This window comes from Sminthopsis crassicaudata, chromosome 2, assembly GCF_048593235.1.
Source record: "Sminthopsis crassicaudata isolate SCR6 chromosome 2, ASM4859323v1, whole genome shotgun sequence".
In the NCBI taxonomy this organism is placed as follows: Eukaryota; Metazoa; Chordata; class Mammalia; order Dasyuromorphia; family Dasyuridae; genus Sminthopsis; species Sminthopsis crassicaudata.
This window is the reverse complement of record NC_133618.1, coordinates 411,975,246-411,991,705: the sequence shown is the minus strand read 5'-3', so window position 1 is coordinate 411,991,705 and position 16,460 is coordinate 411,975,246. Positions and strand designations below refer to the sequence as shown.

Genomic DNA, 16,460 nt, shown 5'->3' with positions numbered 1-16,460 from the left:
GAACTATCTGAGGCAACAATTGAATTCAGAATTTCCTGACTTCAAGTTCAGCATTCTATCCTGTATGACATATTTTTCAGTTTGGGACTAGGGGAAGTTTGTGATTTGATTTTTTGATTTGATATTTCTCCGGTGGATAATGTGAATATGTCCTTGCTTAAATATTTTAGATATTTATTTTATTCATCTTTAAGGATCCATAATTTTGTTCCCTCTCATAACTCAGTTTCCTTAAGCGCACAATATGATGACATCTCAGATATCTTCTATCTTATCTAACATAGATTTCTCTCCCTCTCTGATTTTCTCATCGTAAATGAAAAAAAAATTTCCCTATGAGCCTGCTGATTATGACCCTTTTTGAGCTTAAGCAGATTGGCCAGTGACACAAAGCCCAATGCTAGTGCTGGTAATCAAAGTTTTTATAATTTCATATAACTTGTTACAACTTTTGATCTATAGGCATGTATTGTTAACACTTAATACCATCACCATGTTCCAGAATCTAGATGTCCTTTTATTTGGCCACAATGTTCTAGCTTTCTACCTCTCTCTCTATGTTTCATCACCAAACACTATTCTTTATTCCCACCAAAATCTCAAATCTCTAGGTGGCACAACTTTCTTCCAGACTATCTTCCCTACATTAATCACTATCTGCTCTTTTCTCCATCACTACTACTTGGTGAATGATTTCAAATCTGTACTATCCTTTTCTCTTAAGTCCCTGGCCTTCTTATCATATCACCTATTACTTCCAAAAAACTCGGCCTTGGATGACTCCTACCATATGTTACCTTCATTTTTGAACACATGTTGTTGCATGTAGGAAGAGCAAATCACAGAATTATTCTGATTGATCTACCACAAATTTATATTATATAACCTTAACTGGAACTTTACTGATACCAGGCTCTTTTTCTCCTTAAACCTGCCATGGCTGTCCCTAGCATTATCCTCTTACCTGAACATTTTAAATTATATTTTACAAGGAAAAAAATAAGGCTATTCACTAAGAGTTTTCTATTTTCTTTCTTCTTTATCTAGTATCACTCAGATGACCTGCCACTATCTCTTCTATAAGGTTTACATGATGAGATAGCCTTATTCTTTAAAAACAATTTAGAAAAAATATTCAGTAAAATTGGATAAAGTAAAATGATTTTAAGCAGTAAAATCAATCTTATCAACACAGCAATAGACTGACCAGAATCTCAGAGGTAGCCTACTCTGGAATATTTACATGACACAGAACAAATTTTGCAGGGGAACACAAACCATCCTTACAAAGTGTTCACATGATCTTAGCATACATAGTCTAAATAAATAAATGAATCCCCAAACAAGACAAAAGCAATCCCCAAAAATGTTTATCAGTAAATTCACAAATACATTAACTATAATACAAATTCTCCAGTACATGGCATAGGGAGAAAGGGATGCTCATGGGTTAAACCCATCAGCACCATCAAATAAGAGACCCAAGTTAGAGAGTGGGCGGGGGGGGGAGTCTACCGTACCATCTATCTAAAGTCCCTGAAAGTCTTGGCCCACCTACTCCAACAACATATTACCTGTGGTCTTGTTCTGTCTTAAACTGAATATACTTTCTTTATTTTGTATGACTCATAGATCCGAGTGCCAAGAATCACGAATGGCAACAGCCCTGACAAAGTTGGGAGGGATAGGTTGGAGGAGCCCATGAGTTTCTCTCACTGAGTTAACTTTTTCCTTTCTGTCTTCCTACTCTCAATCACCTTTGCTGACCCATTTTGTTATTCTAAATCTGTGTCTTCTTTGGATTTGTAAGTAGTACCAAACTTCTACATGTACTTTTTGATATATTCTTTTGTTTTGTGTCTCACATACTCATTGCACTCCAGGTTTAAAGACTGTTAATAGTATTTCAACTCCTTGTTCATAACATCATAAGTCAGCTTATGAACTAGATGTTTAAATTTTTCTCTTTGGTTATCCTCCACACTTTGAAGTCAGATTTCTGTTAAGAATTAAGGCACTACACAATGAACTATGGCAGACATCCCCTTCCTGAACATACCTTTGCTTTTCTTGGCCAATTCACTTGAGATATCTGCTTTTGCAATTTTCAGTTTTTTGAAAGACTTCATGTTTTCATCACAAATTGCTATTCCTAAGTCCATTTTGTCTTCATGTTCAAGGCTGACCAGATTTACCAGATAGGAGGATCCCATTGAATTTGCCTTGTGATAACATTTTGATAGTAGTTCTTTCCTTCTGGATCCTGGACCATTTTTCAGTTGGGAAGCAAGACAATGGATTTTGGTTTAGGAGCTTAAGGTGGTAGAAAATTCAGATTATTTGTTACAACTAATGTCCTGAGATTGCCCTGTTGCTCCTATTGTAGTCATTGTAATCACAGCTGGCATTACTCTGCTTTGTGAATAAACTGTAAATATCTGCTGCCCTTGGATACATTGAAACGCTGATTGTGGCTAACTCTATACAATTGGTGGAATTGTTTAAGAATAAAGTGATACCACACTGTAGACGGTCTGATATTCCTGTTTCTATATATGGCTGTTTGAGACTGTGTAGATAACTATGACTGCTACAGAGGAATATTCTATTGATTAGAATCCCAAATAACATATTTTTGTCCGTGTAGAGGATCTGGGTTAGACACTAACCAAATAGCTGTATAAGGTTTTTAATGGACAATGGCTTCATTCTGTGCTATGTGCTGTGAAGTTGAAACCTCCATTGAGTTGATACATTTTGCACTACTGGAACTGGTTGAGGAGTAGCAAGGTTTGGTTCTCTTGAATGTCCAAAAATCTGGGGTGTTCATAGGTGGCAGGAGAGCACATAGAGTCTGTGCTTGGAATGTATAATAGTGTCTTCCCAACATTAGGACTGCTGGAATCCACATTAGCCTGCATAGGAAAATCAGAAGGGTAACCAACAAAGCTATGGTGATGAGCACCACAGACTCATAGGGAAAGAGAAGGAGTCGTTCCAAGGTTCTGCCTCTGCTCCTGCTTTCTTTTTAGCATCTTGCTGGGCTTCCTCCTGTTCAAAAAGTTGTCTTCACTCTTCTAAGGAAAGATCTTTTGGGATCCTTGAGCCACATTATTTTTCTTAAAAGTGAACATATTATATCTATCATCAGGTGTCTTTATTCCTCACTCATAAGCAGCTAGTGTGGTGAAACAAAATCTTTTGTGATTTCTTTTCTTTTCTTTTCTTTTTCTGCGTTTGCCTTTATAGTTTTCTTTCTCTGTTTTGGTGAGGAGGCTTTGGGGTAGTTATTTCTTCTCTGAGAACTGTCTATATTATCCTTTTCCTGATCAACATTGTTTTCTTTTTCAGTCTGACTCTTTTTGGAACTGAGTGGCCAAATTATATTTGCCCACCATTTTATTTGACTCTTCTTGACTCCTCTCCCTTTCTACATCAGATATAACCTTCTCTTCATTTTGGGAAGGCATTTCATAGCAAAATCTTCTTCTAGCTTGCTCAGCCTCTGTCTCAAAAGTAGGCTGTCCATTGGGGTTTCAATGTTACCTTTGTGGAGTAAGTTGCTGTAGTTGCAGTTATAGTGATTGTGATTTTTCATCTTATTCCACCAGAACAGTTTCTAAATGGTTGAAGTCTTCTTTGCCATCTTTGCCTTCTAGGTGACTAGTGACATCAGAGATTACACTGTGCATACTATTTTCACTATAAGTAATTTTATATAAAATATAAATAATTACATAATTATAAATTTTAAGGAATTTTGAGTGCTGTGTGCCCAGATATTGCATTCTTACTGGAATAACCATCATCTTTACTGAAGTAAAGGACAGCAATCTAGTGCTGGGTAATTGGAAGTACTTTGCTCTCTTATAACATGTTTTTGTATAAATAAGCAAGTATTATAAGTTTTTTATAATCTCTTCCTGTAGCTTTTGATTGTTTCTTTAACCATTACCTAGATTTGCCATCCAGATTTGCAGAAGAGACAACCTATGGCATTCTAGAAAGAATTTTAAGCAGGACTGTGCCTAGATATTCTGAATAAGTTTGACACAGATAAGTTTTGGCTCCAAAATATCAATTCTAAACATCAGCATTGATAAACTGAGCACCTGTTTTTAATCAGAAAGACCTTCACCATATTTTTAAAAGTGCTTCACGTGGCTTTTTTGAGACCACTCTTTCTTCATTTTTCCTTCACCTGCATGGATAATGACTTTATTTTCTCTTCCAAGGTAACCCTGAAAGTTTGTTGAGTCAAATATTTTTGAGATTATTTCCAATACCATTGAAACTGATAATCAAATATTAACTCTGAACATGAAGGAGCCAATTTAATAATGAAAAAAAACAAAAAACAATCCTCAGGTGTCCATTCTCAATTCATTTCTTTGTCTCTCAGTTTGGTTCACAGCTATGCTTCATGAAACAAGAACATTTTATTTTCTGAGTGACATTTATTATCTCATTATATTTCAGTGTTATGGAATAATAGTGAATATTCTTGTTATGGTCATATTCCTTTACCCTGGCTTGAAATTCTTTATGGTGTAATACATAACTATAGAGGGATGCAGATAGTGGGGAAACATTGAGTAAGGTACAAGACACTTCAGGGCAGAAGGAACCTGCTGTCAATGTCTGGTTTGGCTCCCCACCTCCTTTTGGTGCTCTTATCCTTCCTGAGAAGTCAGGGAGGGCATGACCACTTCCCTTTGGTGTTTTCACCCATCCTGAGAAGTAAAAGGAGGATATGACCACTGTGTTCTACTTGAAGCAAGGGATACTTACTGTAAAGAGAGGCATTTAAATATCAATAGCAAGGTGCTTATAGTTAGCACTTGCACAGCGTGCTATGGTGATGTAATGCTATTATAGTTAGCACACGCTCAGTGTGATGTGATGACATAATGGTTCTCTAATTGGCACATGCTTAGTGTGCTATACTGATGTAATCAAATTATGGTATTTAAGGGCTGAGAGGACTTGAAAGAAAGACTCCATCTTTGACCATCTCAGTGAGTCTCCTTCCTCCTTCACTCCTCCACCAAGACCAAGGCTGGTCCCAAGATCCTCCAGAGAGCTAGTCTTCATGGTATATTTTGACACCCCAATTTGGGGGCTCTAGAAAGCACACAACATTTTGGTGCCAGAATAGGGACGTCCAGAAGGAGAGTACATTTTGGCATCCAATGTGGGGCACTAGCCATGAGGCTCTAGATGTGAGGCTTTACACTCAACACCTTGAGTGAAGAAATTGGCAAATTCAATGGAGAAGTCCCCCGGAAATAAGATAAGTACAAAATAGACAAGAGGGAAGATGCGGTAAGGGCTAAATGAGACACTTATTTTTCAGCTGAAATGGGGCAATTAATAAGAAAAGAGCCTCCCCCATCCTGAGAGAAGTATGAAGCATGTATAGTTAGGTTAATAGAGAAGCAAGGTTTATTGATAACGCAGAAGCAGATCACTGGGATCTTAAATATAGTAAAGCATGTCTCCTTGGCTCTTTAAGGAAGAAAAATTAGTGCTAGAGACATACAAAATAGTGGGAGAGCAGCTAATTGAATACTACAAATATATGAGTCCTGATTCAGTTACTGAGGAAACATTCCTTATGTGCAATGTAATACAATTGGCTTTAAAGTATCCCACAAGTTTTAAAACAAGGAAAAATTTTAATGTGGATGGCCAGACAAGGAAGTGTGAGGAGAAAGAGCAAGAGAGGGATGGTATTGACAATACAGGTAGAAGACATGGCCAGTCAGGCAGGAAAAGATTTAAGTACCTTAAGGACAGTGCAGATGAGCTTAAGGGGTGTGGTGCTTCTCACTTTCACAGCTCAGGTTTGGCTACACCCAAACATGTGCCCTTAAGGTCTTGCCCATCTCCTGATCTTCCTCCTTCAACTTTGTCTTTGTGGGTGGAGGGAGGAGGAGGAGTGGGAGGGACAGTGACACCACCAGCATCACCCATGAAGCAGTTTTGTCCCCCCTATGTCACCATTACAAGAGGCATTAGTTAAAGCTAAAGAGGAAGGACAAGGTACATCTGGTTTGAGAATGGAAACATACCCTGTAATTGAAGAGATTGACTCTTCAGGTCAAGTCAGGACAAGATGCACTACTTTTAATCTGGAAATTATCAAAGATCTGAAGGAAGCTGCTTTGCAATTCCTTCAAGTGTTATGATTCACAGCTATGGAGGTTCTGGGAGAATTGACCTGCCCCTTTACTTAGGCATAGTCTTTAACACATAACCACAGTATTCCAAGACAAAGGTATTTGATGAGAGATCTTTGGCAGCTCTCACACTCTAGCCTTTCTTTTCACTTAAAATCACTTCTACATCTGCATGCTGTTTTCTTTGGAATAGTATATATAAACAGCAGTCTCCATTTGGACACAGGGGAAAACATTCTATTCTGAGGAGAAGATTGAGATGATCTTCCTCATATGCTATTTCTCCTTGAAATCTATTTTCTTATTGCATTCACTTGATATACTGACAAGATCTATTCCTTTCATGAGCAGCTAGGTGGCGTAATGAATAGAGCACCAGCCCTGAATTCAGGAGGACCCAAGTTCAAATCTGGTCTCAGACACTTAACACTTCCTAGCTGTGTGACCCTGGGCAAGTCACTTATCCCAGCCTCGGGGTGAGGGGGGAATTAAAAAAAAAATCTATTCTTTTTTTTAGTCACACAGATAAGTAACAGAGCCCAAGTTAGAGCTCAGATCATCCAAGTTTAAATTCACTCAAGCTTCCTCTCCTGCATATTACAGCTTAAGAGATGGAGTATTCAAGATCATAGAAATCCTCCAGTTTTAATAATGAAGGTTGCTTCCTTCAGAAGATCTGGAAACAACACAGAGGCTCAAACAACCTCCTCAAAGGCAGGAGAGACATATGAAAGGAGTAGCAGGAAAGGAAAGAAGAAAAAAAAAAGGAATAGAGGAGAGGAGGCAGCTTCTTTAGTGACAGCTACAATGGAGTTGTTGGCTCTGACTGGTGACTTTATTCTTTACCAAGACTCATATCTCCAGTTACTTAAGTGATACATTCAATTTTGTCTCTTCGAAAAGATAGGGCTTTTTTATCATCTCCACTCCATCATTCATCTACACACTTACTCCTTCCCTATTGCCTTCAAACACCACCCTCCACTCTCAAAAATCCTCTTGTTTTAATGATTCCATCCGGGTTATTTGAGGGTGTTCCTTCATTTTATCTTCAATAATTTATATATTGTTCCAGTTCTTTTGGGACAAATACTTTGTAAATGCTGTCTATAATAGATTCTTCCAATTTTATTTCCTTTATTTATTAAGCCCTTATATCAAATTTCCAATCTGATCAGTCCCCTAAAGTTGCTCTCTCCAAAATTACCAATTATCTCTTAATTGCCAAATCCAGTAGTCTTTTCTCAATTCTCACTTTCCTTGACCTTTCTACTCTTGATCCTGTTCTTTTCCTTTTTAGTCTCTTCTTTTTAGGTTTTCAGATCACTGCTCTCTGTTATTACTTCCTTTTCCTGTCTGATCACTCCTCAGTTTCCTTGCTGGATCCTTATTCAGATCACATTTTTTAATTATAAATATACTACAGAATCTTATCTTTAGCCCTATACATGTTTATATCCATGCTAGTTCACTTGGTAATCTCATTCATCTCCAAAGATTTAATGAATTTCTCTATGCTGATGATCCTAAAAGCAGACTGTATTTCCCGAATCTCTTTTGCTGACTTCCAATCTCAAACTCCACTGTCATTCATACATCTTACATTAAATGTCTAGGAGACATATGTGAACTAAAAATTCACAAAAATGAACTTAACTTTTTTTTTCTTAAACCTTCCCCTTCTTCCTAACTTTCCTATTATGATAGTGAACAATATTATCCTTCTAGTGACTCAAGTTTGACATAGGTATCATCCTCAACTCCTCACTATATGATATACTTCATATTCAATCTATTTCCAAGGCCTTTACAATATATCTTGAATAGGTCCCTTTTCTACTCTCATAAATACTATAGCCCAAATTCAGGTCCTTATCATCTAACACTTGGATTGCTGCAATATCCTGTTGATGGATATGATTGTCTCAACTTCTCCTGTCTTCAATGTATCCTCCATTGAGACATCAAAATAATTTTCCTAAAGTATGCATATAATCATGACATCCTCCATCACATAAATCAAAACCAGTAACTTCAAAACACTTCCAGGTTCAATCACAAGTAATACCTATTAGGATTCTTACAAGATGCTAAGTCACTGGAATGGATATAATCATCTAATTTAGCATAGTACTTAACAATTCTCTAGTTCAGAGTTCACATCTTTCACACCTTTAAGAGAACATACTTTTAAGGAGCTCCCACAAGCCCAGAGAGTACCCACAAGCCCATTTTCTGGGAGGATATAAGCCACAATCCCACACTCTTGGAGGCAGAGTCAATCATTCCCACTTCATCTTCTGTGCTGGCTGGAGACATTTTGACAAGAGCTCATTGGGGGAACCAAGGAGAGAGAGAGGTCTCTATTAAAGCTAGCCGGACCCCAGGAAAAGAGTCAAGACTTTGAAGGATGCAATAAAGGATCCATACTTTAACTTCTGGCTGGATTTGGGATTATTGAACTGAAACTAAAGCCAAGGCTGCCTCCAGAGGTTCTTCAAGTAACCTGCTCCCAGAAAACAATTGTAATCTAGAGAAACAGAACATTACAAATACCCACCTCACCCACCCACCAATGCTTTTCTCATTTTCTTAAATCTTATCTCCTATCAACCTTTGATTCAGTAATAGTGATCTCCTTGTTATTTCACAAACAAGGGACTACATATTTCAATTCCTGGAATTTCTCTTGCTATTTGCCATGTCTAGAATGTTCTCTCTCCTCATCAACTTTTACATTTCCTTAATTCTTCCAAATTCAAGTTACAATCTCATTGTCTATAAGATGTATTTTCCAATGGCCCAAATATAGTGCCTGTCAACTTTATGCTATTTTTTTTTGTTTTCTTATTATCTCTCCTTTATCGCCTGTCCTATTAGATTATTATCTCTTCAAGATCAAAGACTGACTTCTGTGTCTTTTTTTTTTTTTGCATCCTGATAACTTAGTGCAGTGCCAGAAGTAATATATTCAAACTTGATTAATTTAGACACAGATCGAATATTTTTTGATGGTCATCAAATTTTGTATTAATTACATTTAAATTTTCCTTTTATAGTTTGCTCATTTAATATTTTCCCCAGTTACATTCAAAATATTTTTTATATTTGTAAGATTTTTGAGTTATAGGTTCTTTCCCTTATCCCTACTCACAATTAAGAAATGTATTGTATTTATTATACTCTAAAGTATTTCCTATTTCTCACTGTACTAGATTAAACTTGTTAAAAGTGTGTATAGAGGGAATGGAAGGAAGGAAGAGGAAAGCTTGCAAATAAGCTTTTATATAGTATGATATTATTTGTCATATATTATGTTAAGGGTTTTTTCTTAATAAGTATTATCCCAGATGATGCTTGCATTGTCCCTATTTTGTATCACTGTTGTATAAGTGTGTAAACCAAGGCCAACAAAAATTCAGTGACAAGCTCAGATTCACACACTTATTGAGTGTCTGAAACTTAATTTAAATTTGGGTCTCCCTAATTCTATGTACAGTAAATCACCAGTTATATTATCAGCTATTTCTCTAGTAAACTCAGTGAATTTTAAATTTGGAAGAAATAAAATATGAAGTATTTGGAAATAGAATACTAACATATTTTAGTAGGCTTGTTTTCTACTACCAGTTCTTCAATTAATTTGCTATATGATCTCATGAAAATCATTTTATTTCACTGGATTTCAGTAAAATATGGTATTCTCAAGGTTCACTCTAATCTAAAAGTCTATGACTTAAACTTTAGCATATAGATTTTATGATATTTATTTCAAATCGGAGATGCATTTTTTTTCAAATTTATGGCTATCTATTTGGTAGGTAGAGTTGATAACTTTTGAAAAAGGTAATTGCTACATTACTTGGCTTATACTGGGAATTATATTCGGGAAAGTATATGTTTATGAGTCTGATTGCTATGGACTAACAATCATATGTTCAAAATGCATCATGCTATTATAGGCTATTTAGGAATGTGATTTTTTTGGGGGGAGAAATGGGAAGGAAGTGAGTATAGGCACTCTGGCTTTATCTCATGCTATGTGCTTGCATTTATTCATTCATCATACGTGATTTTTTTATCAGACGAAGAAGTACACTGTTCTCCAATATTTAGATTCCATATTATGTCCTATTGGCTACTAATCCTAAAGAATAACCCAAGTTTTATCAATATGTACTAGATCCAAAAATCATACTGTATTGGTCAGCCTCTTATTCTCCTAATTTGTCACCAATGAGAGCTAGTAAGGGTATTTGTATCTTCAAAGAACAATGATTAAACAAAAAAATAAATAAATAAATGATGGTCTCTCCTTTCCAGAAAATAATTGAAATGATTTTCTATTCATGGAAAACTCTATAGTGACTAATGATCTTCACTCTCTCACTTCCATTATTATCCTAACTCTATATGCCCATTAGAATACAATCTGGCATCTTTTCTGGACCTCAGGCAGCAAGTAAGTGATAGTTCTCTTATATCTCATATTTTTAAAGCTATACAATCATATGTGAAATGTGCCATTAAAGGCTTTACTCAAACATTTTGTTCCTTCACATTGTACATACAGACACTATTTTAATGAATGGCAAAAACAGAATAAAGCTCATATTCCTTTGGAATGTCTTCATATAATTTACTAAATAAATCAGATTTGCTTTTCAAGCTTCAAACTCATTGCATTCCACCACTTTTCTCCTGTTATGGGCCAGAACTCTGTACTGAAACAAGGATTCTTACAAGGTACTAACTCAGTGAAATTGATAAGACAATCCTTATCTAGTTTAACATTGTGATTAATAGTTCTCTAGTTCAGTACATGTACTTAGTCCTTAATATAATTGTACAAGATTCACACCTAATCTACAAGATTCACACCTAATCTACATGATTCACACCTGTGATAATGTAATTATAATAGAGTATATAAGCTGGGACAAACTCAGCCAGATTCATTCATTCCATCTCATATCATGGTGGCAGGACTGTCCTCCTTCATTTCTCCACTGAGACCAAGGCCCGTCTGAGCCAGAGACAGACTCATAAGGGCTCAGAAACAGACTGGAGGAAGACAGTGGCTGGATGTGGAGCACAAGCTCCAGGACTGAGACAGACTTCAAATCAGTCTTCATAGTGGCTCTCCTGACTCCCCTACAGAAACCAAGACACATTCGGGACGACCTCAAGAAAGCTAGCTCGGGCCCCAGGAAAGGAAACTAGACTGTAAAGGAGATAATTAAGAATTTAGACTTTAACACCTTGCTATTCTTGTGGTGAAACCAAAGGCTGGTTCAGAGACCTCCAGAAAACCAACCAGAACATTACACTCTCCTATTCCTCAAATCATCCCCTGAATTATCAAAGCTACTACTCAAAAATATAAATAATAAGAGACTTATCAAGTCCATTATCATTTCCACAATCTTATATTTCCCCAAAATACCCATGATAAGATTTATTTCTATCAAGTCCATTATCATTTCCACAATCTTATATTTCCCCAAAATACCCATGATAAGATTTATTTCTATCAAAACACAGCATATTGAAGCAAAAAGAGAACTTCATAATTCTCTATCTCCCTCTCCCCAAATATGGATGCTGAAGTACAGGATGAAGAAGTAATATTACAGCTAGTCATAGTATCATAGATTTAGATCTGGAGAAGATTTTACAGATAATCAAATTTCACCCATCTCATTTAATAGATGAAAAAACTGATTCAGAAAGAGAAGAAATTTGACTAAGGTCATATCTTTAGAGGGTACTAAAGCCAAGATTTCACTCAAGGTACTTCTGTTTATTCTACTATGTTATACTGTACTTTTATATAGGTAAGATGAAGATTAAAAATCAATTCTTTTGGATCTAATTGTCCACTACTCTGGCATGTGATGTGGGTGCAAATAACTCTATCCATATGCCATCCACAAGCATTTATTTAGAAACAGATATGTGCCAGACTGGGCTTTACTAGAATTACGAAGCTTCTTTGTTAATGCAAATAAATTATTTTCTCCTTAAAAAACAAGACATTTATAACCCTATTTGGGTTATCCTAAATAATTTTTTTTGCTAAATAATTTTTATTTGGAAACATAAGTCTCTTGATATGAGTGGATAGTTAGATTTTTAAAGGAACTCCATTTAAAAGATTATATTTTACTGAAGACTTTTAAAGTTATCAGCAAATGAACTATTTTTTATGCAGTGGGATTCCAGATTCATGGCTGTCAGCGTTTTGGTACACTTCCCAAAGAGCTAGAATCCAAATGTGAGTTGTGAGTGTTGGTGTTCCCATTTCACTTGGACACATAAACTGGATAACTGAATGATTAAGTTCTGATTTAATTATCCTGCCATGAAATCTGATTGCCCAAATTTGAAAAATTGGGTCCTAATTGTTTAATAACATTGGATCCAGATCGCAAACCTTTAGCATTACCACTGATATATAATGTATAAGGCAACAGAAGACTGGCAACCAATCTACTCTAAACATACCAAACAACTCTAGAGATCAGAAACAGACCTTTTCTGAAACAGTGAACAGTAAATCTGTTCTTTTGTTCAGACTTTAGGTTACAAAAGTTTCTTAAAGAGAAAGAATTATTCTGATAAGTTTATTTATTTATTTATTTTTACATTTTCAGGTAAGGAGTTAGTAATCAAAATCTTTTTAGGGCATAGAGTAGAGGAAAAACCATGAAAATAACCTATTTGATCTCCTAACTTTATAGATGAAGAATCACAGTCCCAGAGAAGAGGAGAGATTTAATGAAAATCATACAACAAATTGGTGCCAGAACTGAAGAAACATAATCTTATAACTTTGACTACAGGGTCTGTTTCACATTATCTTTCATTTTATTAAAAGTAATATTGATTTTTCAATTTGATGACTAGGCACACATAATTTCTATTTTAAATTTCCAATATTTCTTCCCCTAGGTCAACTAACTCTGGAATTTAGAATAACCACTCACCTGTACTGGACTGAACAATTCCAGAGTCCACAGTTTGTCCAAGGAGATCATATTGATTTAGGCGAGAGCCATCTTCTGCTACAACTACAGACCGAGCTGGTTCTCGGGTCCATTCATATACAACTTCTGCTCTAGTGTAAGCATCTAATTGGAAAAGAAGGAAAACATATGAGGTCACAGAAGTCACAGAACTGTTAGAACTGGAAGGGATTTATTGAATATCTAGTCAAACCCAACTCTTTAGAAAGATAAGGTATCATTATTCTCATTTTATAAATGAAGAAACTTGGGTCCAGGAATACTGTGACTTGCTTGTAATTACAAAATTAACATGTGAAGGAGAACTAGAATTTAGAAATTGATCTAGTATTTTTTTTAACATAAGGCAAGAACCACAAGTTCTATCTAACATAAAAATGCCTCCATTTGAGAGAGTTTGTGGCAATGGAAAGTGTGGGGACACTTGAACACAAGCATGAAGTCATAAATAGAGCTTATATTTTTAAAATTATACTTGCTAAATTCTAAGCTCTGTTATTTCTGCATTACTGAAAGACAAATACCATAAGTACCCTAAAAATTTAGTACCTAGAGCTTCTCTAAAAGATCTTAAGTCTCCTTGGCTCTTGGTGCAATGATTCTTCTACTAAATTCCACTATCTCTTAAGAACTTACTTAATATCATTTATCACTATATGTTTAAGATAGACTAAAAATTAAAAGCTGTCTTCAATATGACATGTAATTAAATTATATGTTTATATAGAAAATAAAGGTTAAAGATTATTCATTTGCCAAGAAATTTCAGATAATTTTCTCTTTTTCTAGGAATATTAATATTAATATTAATGTTTCATCTATATAATAAAGCATTTTCACTTATATTAAAAATATCAGATTAAGTTTTACTATCTCAGATTAAAAAGAAAGTTTTTCCTTGGCTCACTTTTATATGTCTAATACTAGATTCCTATATTTACTTTATAGAGTCTGTGTAAAAAAAAAAATCATATGATGAACAGTGAGATGAGTAAATCACTCCTACCAAAATAACAGATTTCTAATACTCACCATTTACACCTAGATTATAGTATTTTTCCCCAATCTGCACATATAATTTGGATTTTGTTTTCCAAACTGTTATGTGAATCCATTGCTAAGATATGAGTGACCAGCTCTGAAAATTAATTTTTTTTTGCCCCGATCATGATGAAATTGTATGAGAGAAACTGAAAAAAAGATACTGAAAACTTGGTGTATATTTCCTTAATGATTTATAGAGTTTTCCTTTTTCTTCTGGAGAAATTTTAAAGGGGTCAGACTATCATGAGGTGAATATTACTATTGAATGCTATCCACATGATTTAATTGTCCATCACTAGGGCATTTTTTTTTCTTTTATACAAATTATTTTCTTTTTGGGTCACCAATCAGTAATCAATTTTTATTTCACTTTGTTTTGGTTTTGTTTCTGCATTCAACAAATTTTTGAAAAAGAGTTTTCTATGAATCAGTACAGTGGTCAGTAGTCTGTATGATATATAAGAATGACAAATGGTACACTCTTTCTGTTTGCTTGCATTTTTGTTTTCCTTCCCAGGTTATTTTTTACCTTCTTTCTAAATCTGATTTTTCTTGGGTAGTAAGACAACAATATAAATATCTGCACATATATTGTATTTAACATGTACTTTAACATATTTAACATGTATAGGACTACCTGCCATCTAGGGGAGGGGGTAGAGGGAAGGAGGGGAAAAGTTAAAACAGAAGTTTTTGCAAGGGTCAATGTTGAAAAATTACCCATGCATATGTTTTGTCAATAAAAAGCTATATAAAAAAGAATGATACATGGACAATTTGGGAATTTGATGTCTGATTTTTAGATGAGGCATTTAGCATGTGCTGCATTAAATGGGAGACTTCCATCTGTCAGCATGCCCCAAAGCAGCTTTTGATTCACATAGATGGGATTGTGAGAATCTAAGTAGAAAACAAATATAATAGTTAGAAACTGTAGGTGATTTCCCTGACTAATGACAAACAATTCTTATCCCAAACTTCACTTAATATGGATGGTTTTCTATTTATTACTGATAGTGTTACATCTTATTATTGGACATTAATAGATCATTAGATCATCTATTTTCCTCCTTCCCCTTTATTTTTGTCATAAATAATTTGATTTTTCCAAAGGTTACAAAGCAAATTTGGGGAAAAGATAGCATTGTAAACAGCTTTCTAGTTTTCTACTACAGTATGTATTCCAAAAACTTCATTCTTCAGAAAATTTTATAAAATTTAGATAATGATATCTGCCCTGCTGTAATGTAGAGATGTTGTAAAAGTCAATACACATTAAATATATCAATGAGCATTTTTAAGCAGTAGCTATAGATTAAAGGTACATGCAAAATAAACATAAAATCCTAAACAAATTAATTTCTCCCCATTTGTAAACTGGGTAGATCATTAAGATACTGTATAGTGCACTTTAGCTTGGAATTGCTTGAAAGAGAATGATTTCTTTTTCCATCTTCACAAGTAGGAACAGGGTCAATGGAAGCTATGATCCCTTGTCTTGAAATCTAATCTGTTTGTATAACTGAACAGAAAAAAATATGGTCTCCATTTTGACAGCAACTTTATAATTATAATGTATTACTTCCCAGCAACTTGTTAGTATTATTAGCTATACTAGTCCTCAATGTCATAATTAACCTGAGCTAATATGAACCCTGCAATTAACTTAGAGGTAGGTTATTTCTTCTTATTGTTCTCTGTCTCAGCCTCCCATATTACAGATTAGAATAGCAAAAATCACATTTTTGTGGCTAGCTATGTATATAGTCTTTTTAAAAGGATATCCATAATGCCTTGATATACATTCCTACAAGTATCACAGCACAGCACATGCAAGCTATGTTCTTTTCTTTGAACTAATTTCGAGGAAATATGTGACCAAATATTAAGAGGTCAAAAGGAATTTAAAAGTAATCTAGTGTAAAACTTATCATATAGGTGAATTGTCTGAGGCCCACTGACTCGGCTAATAGCACATAGTTAACAAGGTATTTTTTTTTTTTTTTTTTGCAAGGTATGACATAATTTAATTGCATCGACAATTCTATTGACCATTGCTCTGATCATAGAGATCAGATACAGGAGGAAAAATTGCAAGAACAGAATTATAACATAACATAAGCAGTCAAAACTCAATCTTCAGCACATACAAGATAAAATAGCTTTAACCTAGTTTCATTCCTTTTTTTTTTTTTTTTTTAAGTAA

General features: G+C 34.8%; 1 protein-coding gene and 2 pseudogenes across 3 annotated transcripts in view; all 3 read right to left on the bottom strand.

Moving 5' to 3' along the window:
• The window catches only part of GABRA1 (gamma-aminobutyric acid type A receptor subunit alpha1), a 59,525-nt gene that overhangs the window by 12,536 nt on the left and 30,529 nt on the right, over positions 1-16,460 (bottom strand). For all 3 annotated transcript variants that reach the window (XM_074291998.1, XM_074291999.1, XM_074291997.1), the window contains one exon: positions 13,172-13,315. In XM_074291998.1, the coding sequence (XP_074148099.1) occupies positions 13,172-13,315 (144 nt within the window). The remainder of the gene's footprint in view (positions 1-13,171; positions 13,316-16,460) is intronic.
• LOC141556506 (histone-lysine N-methyltransferase SETD2-like) lies at positions 1,776-3,235 on the bottom strand (annotated as a pseudogene).
• LOC141556458 (histone-lysine N-methyltransferase SETD2-like) lies at positions 2,959-8,501 on the bottom strand (annotated as a pseudogene).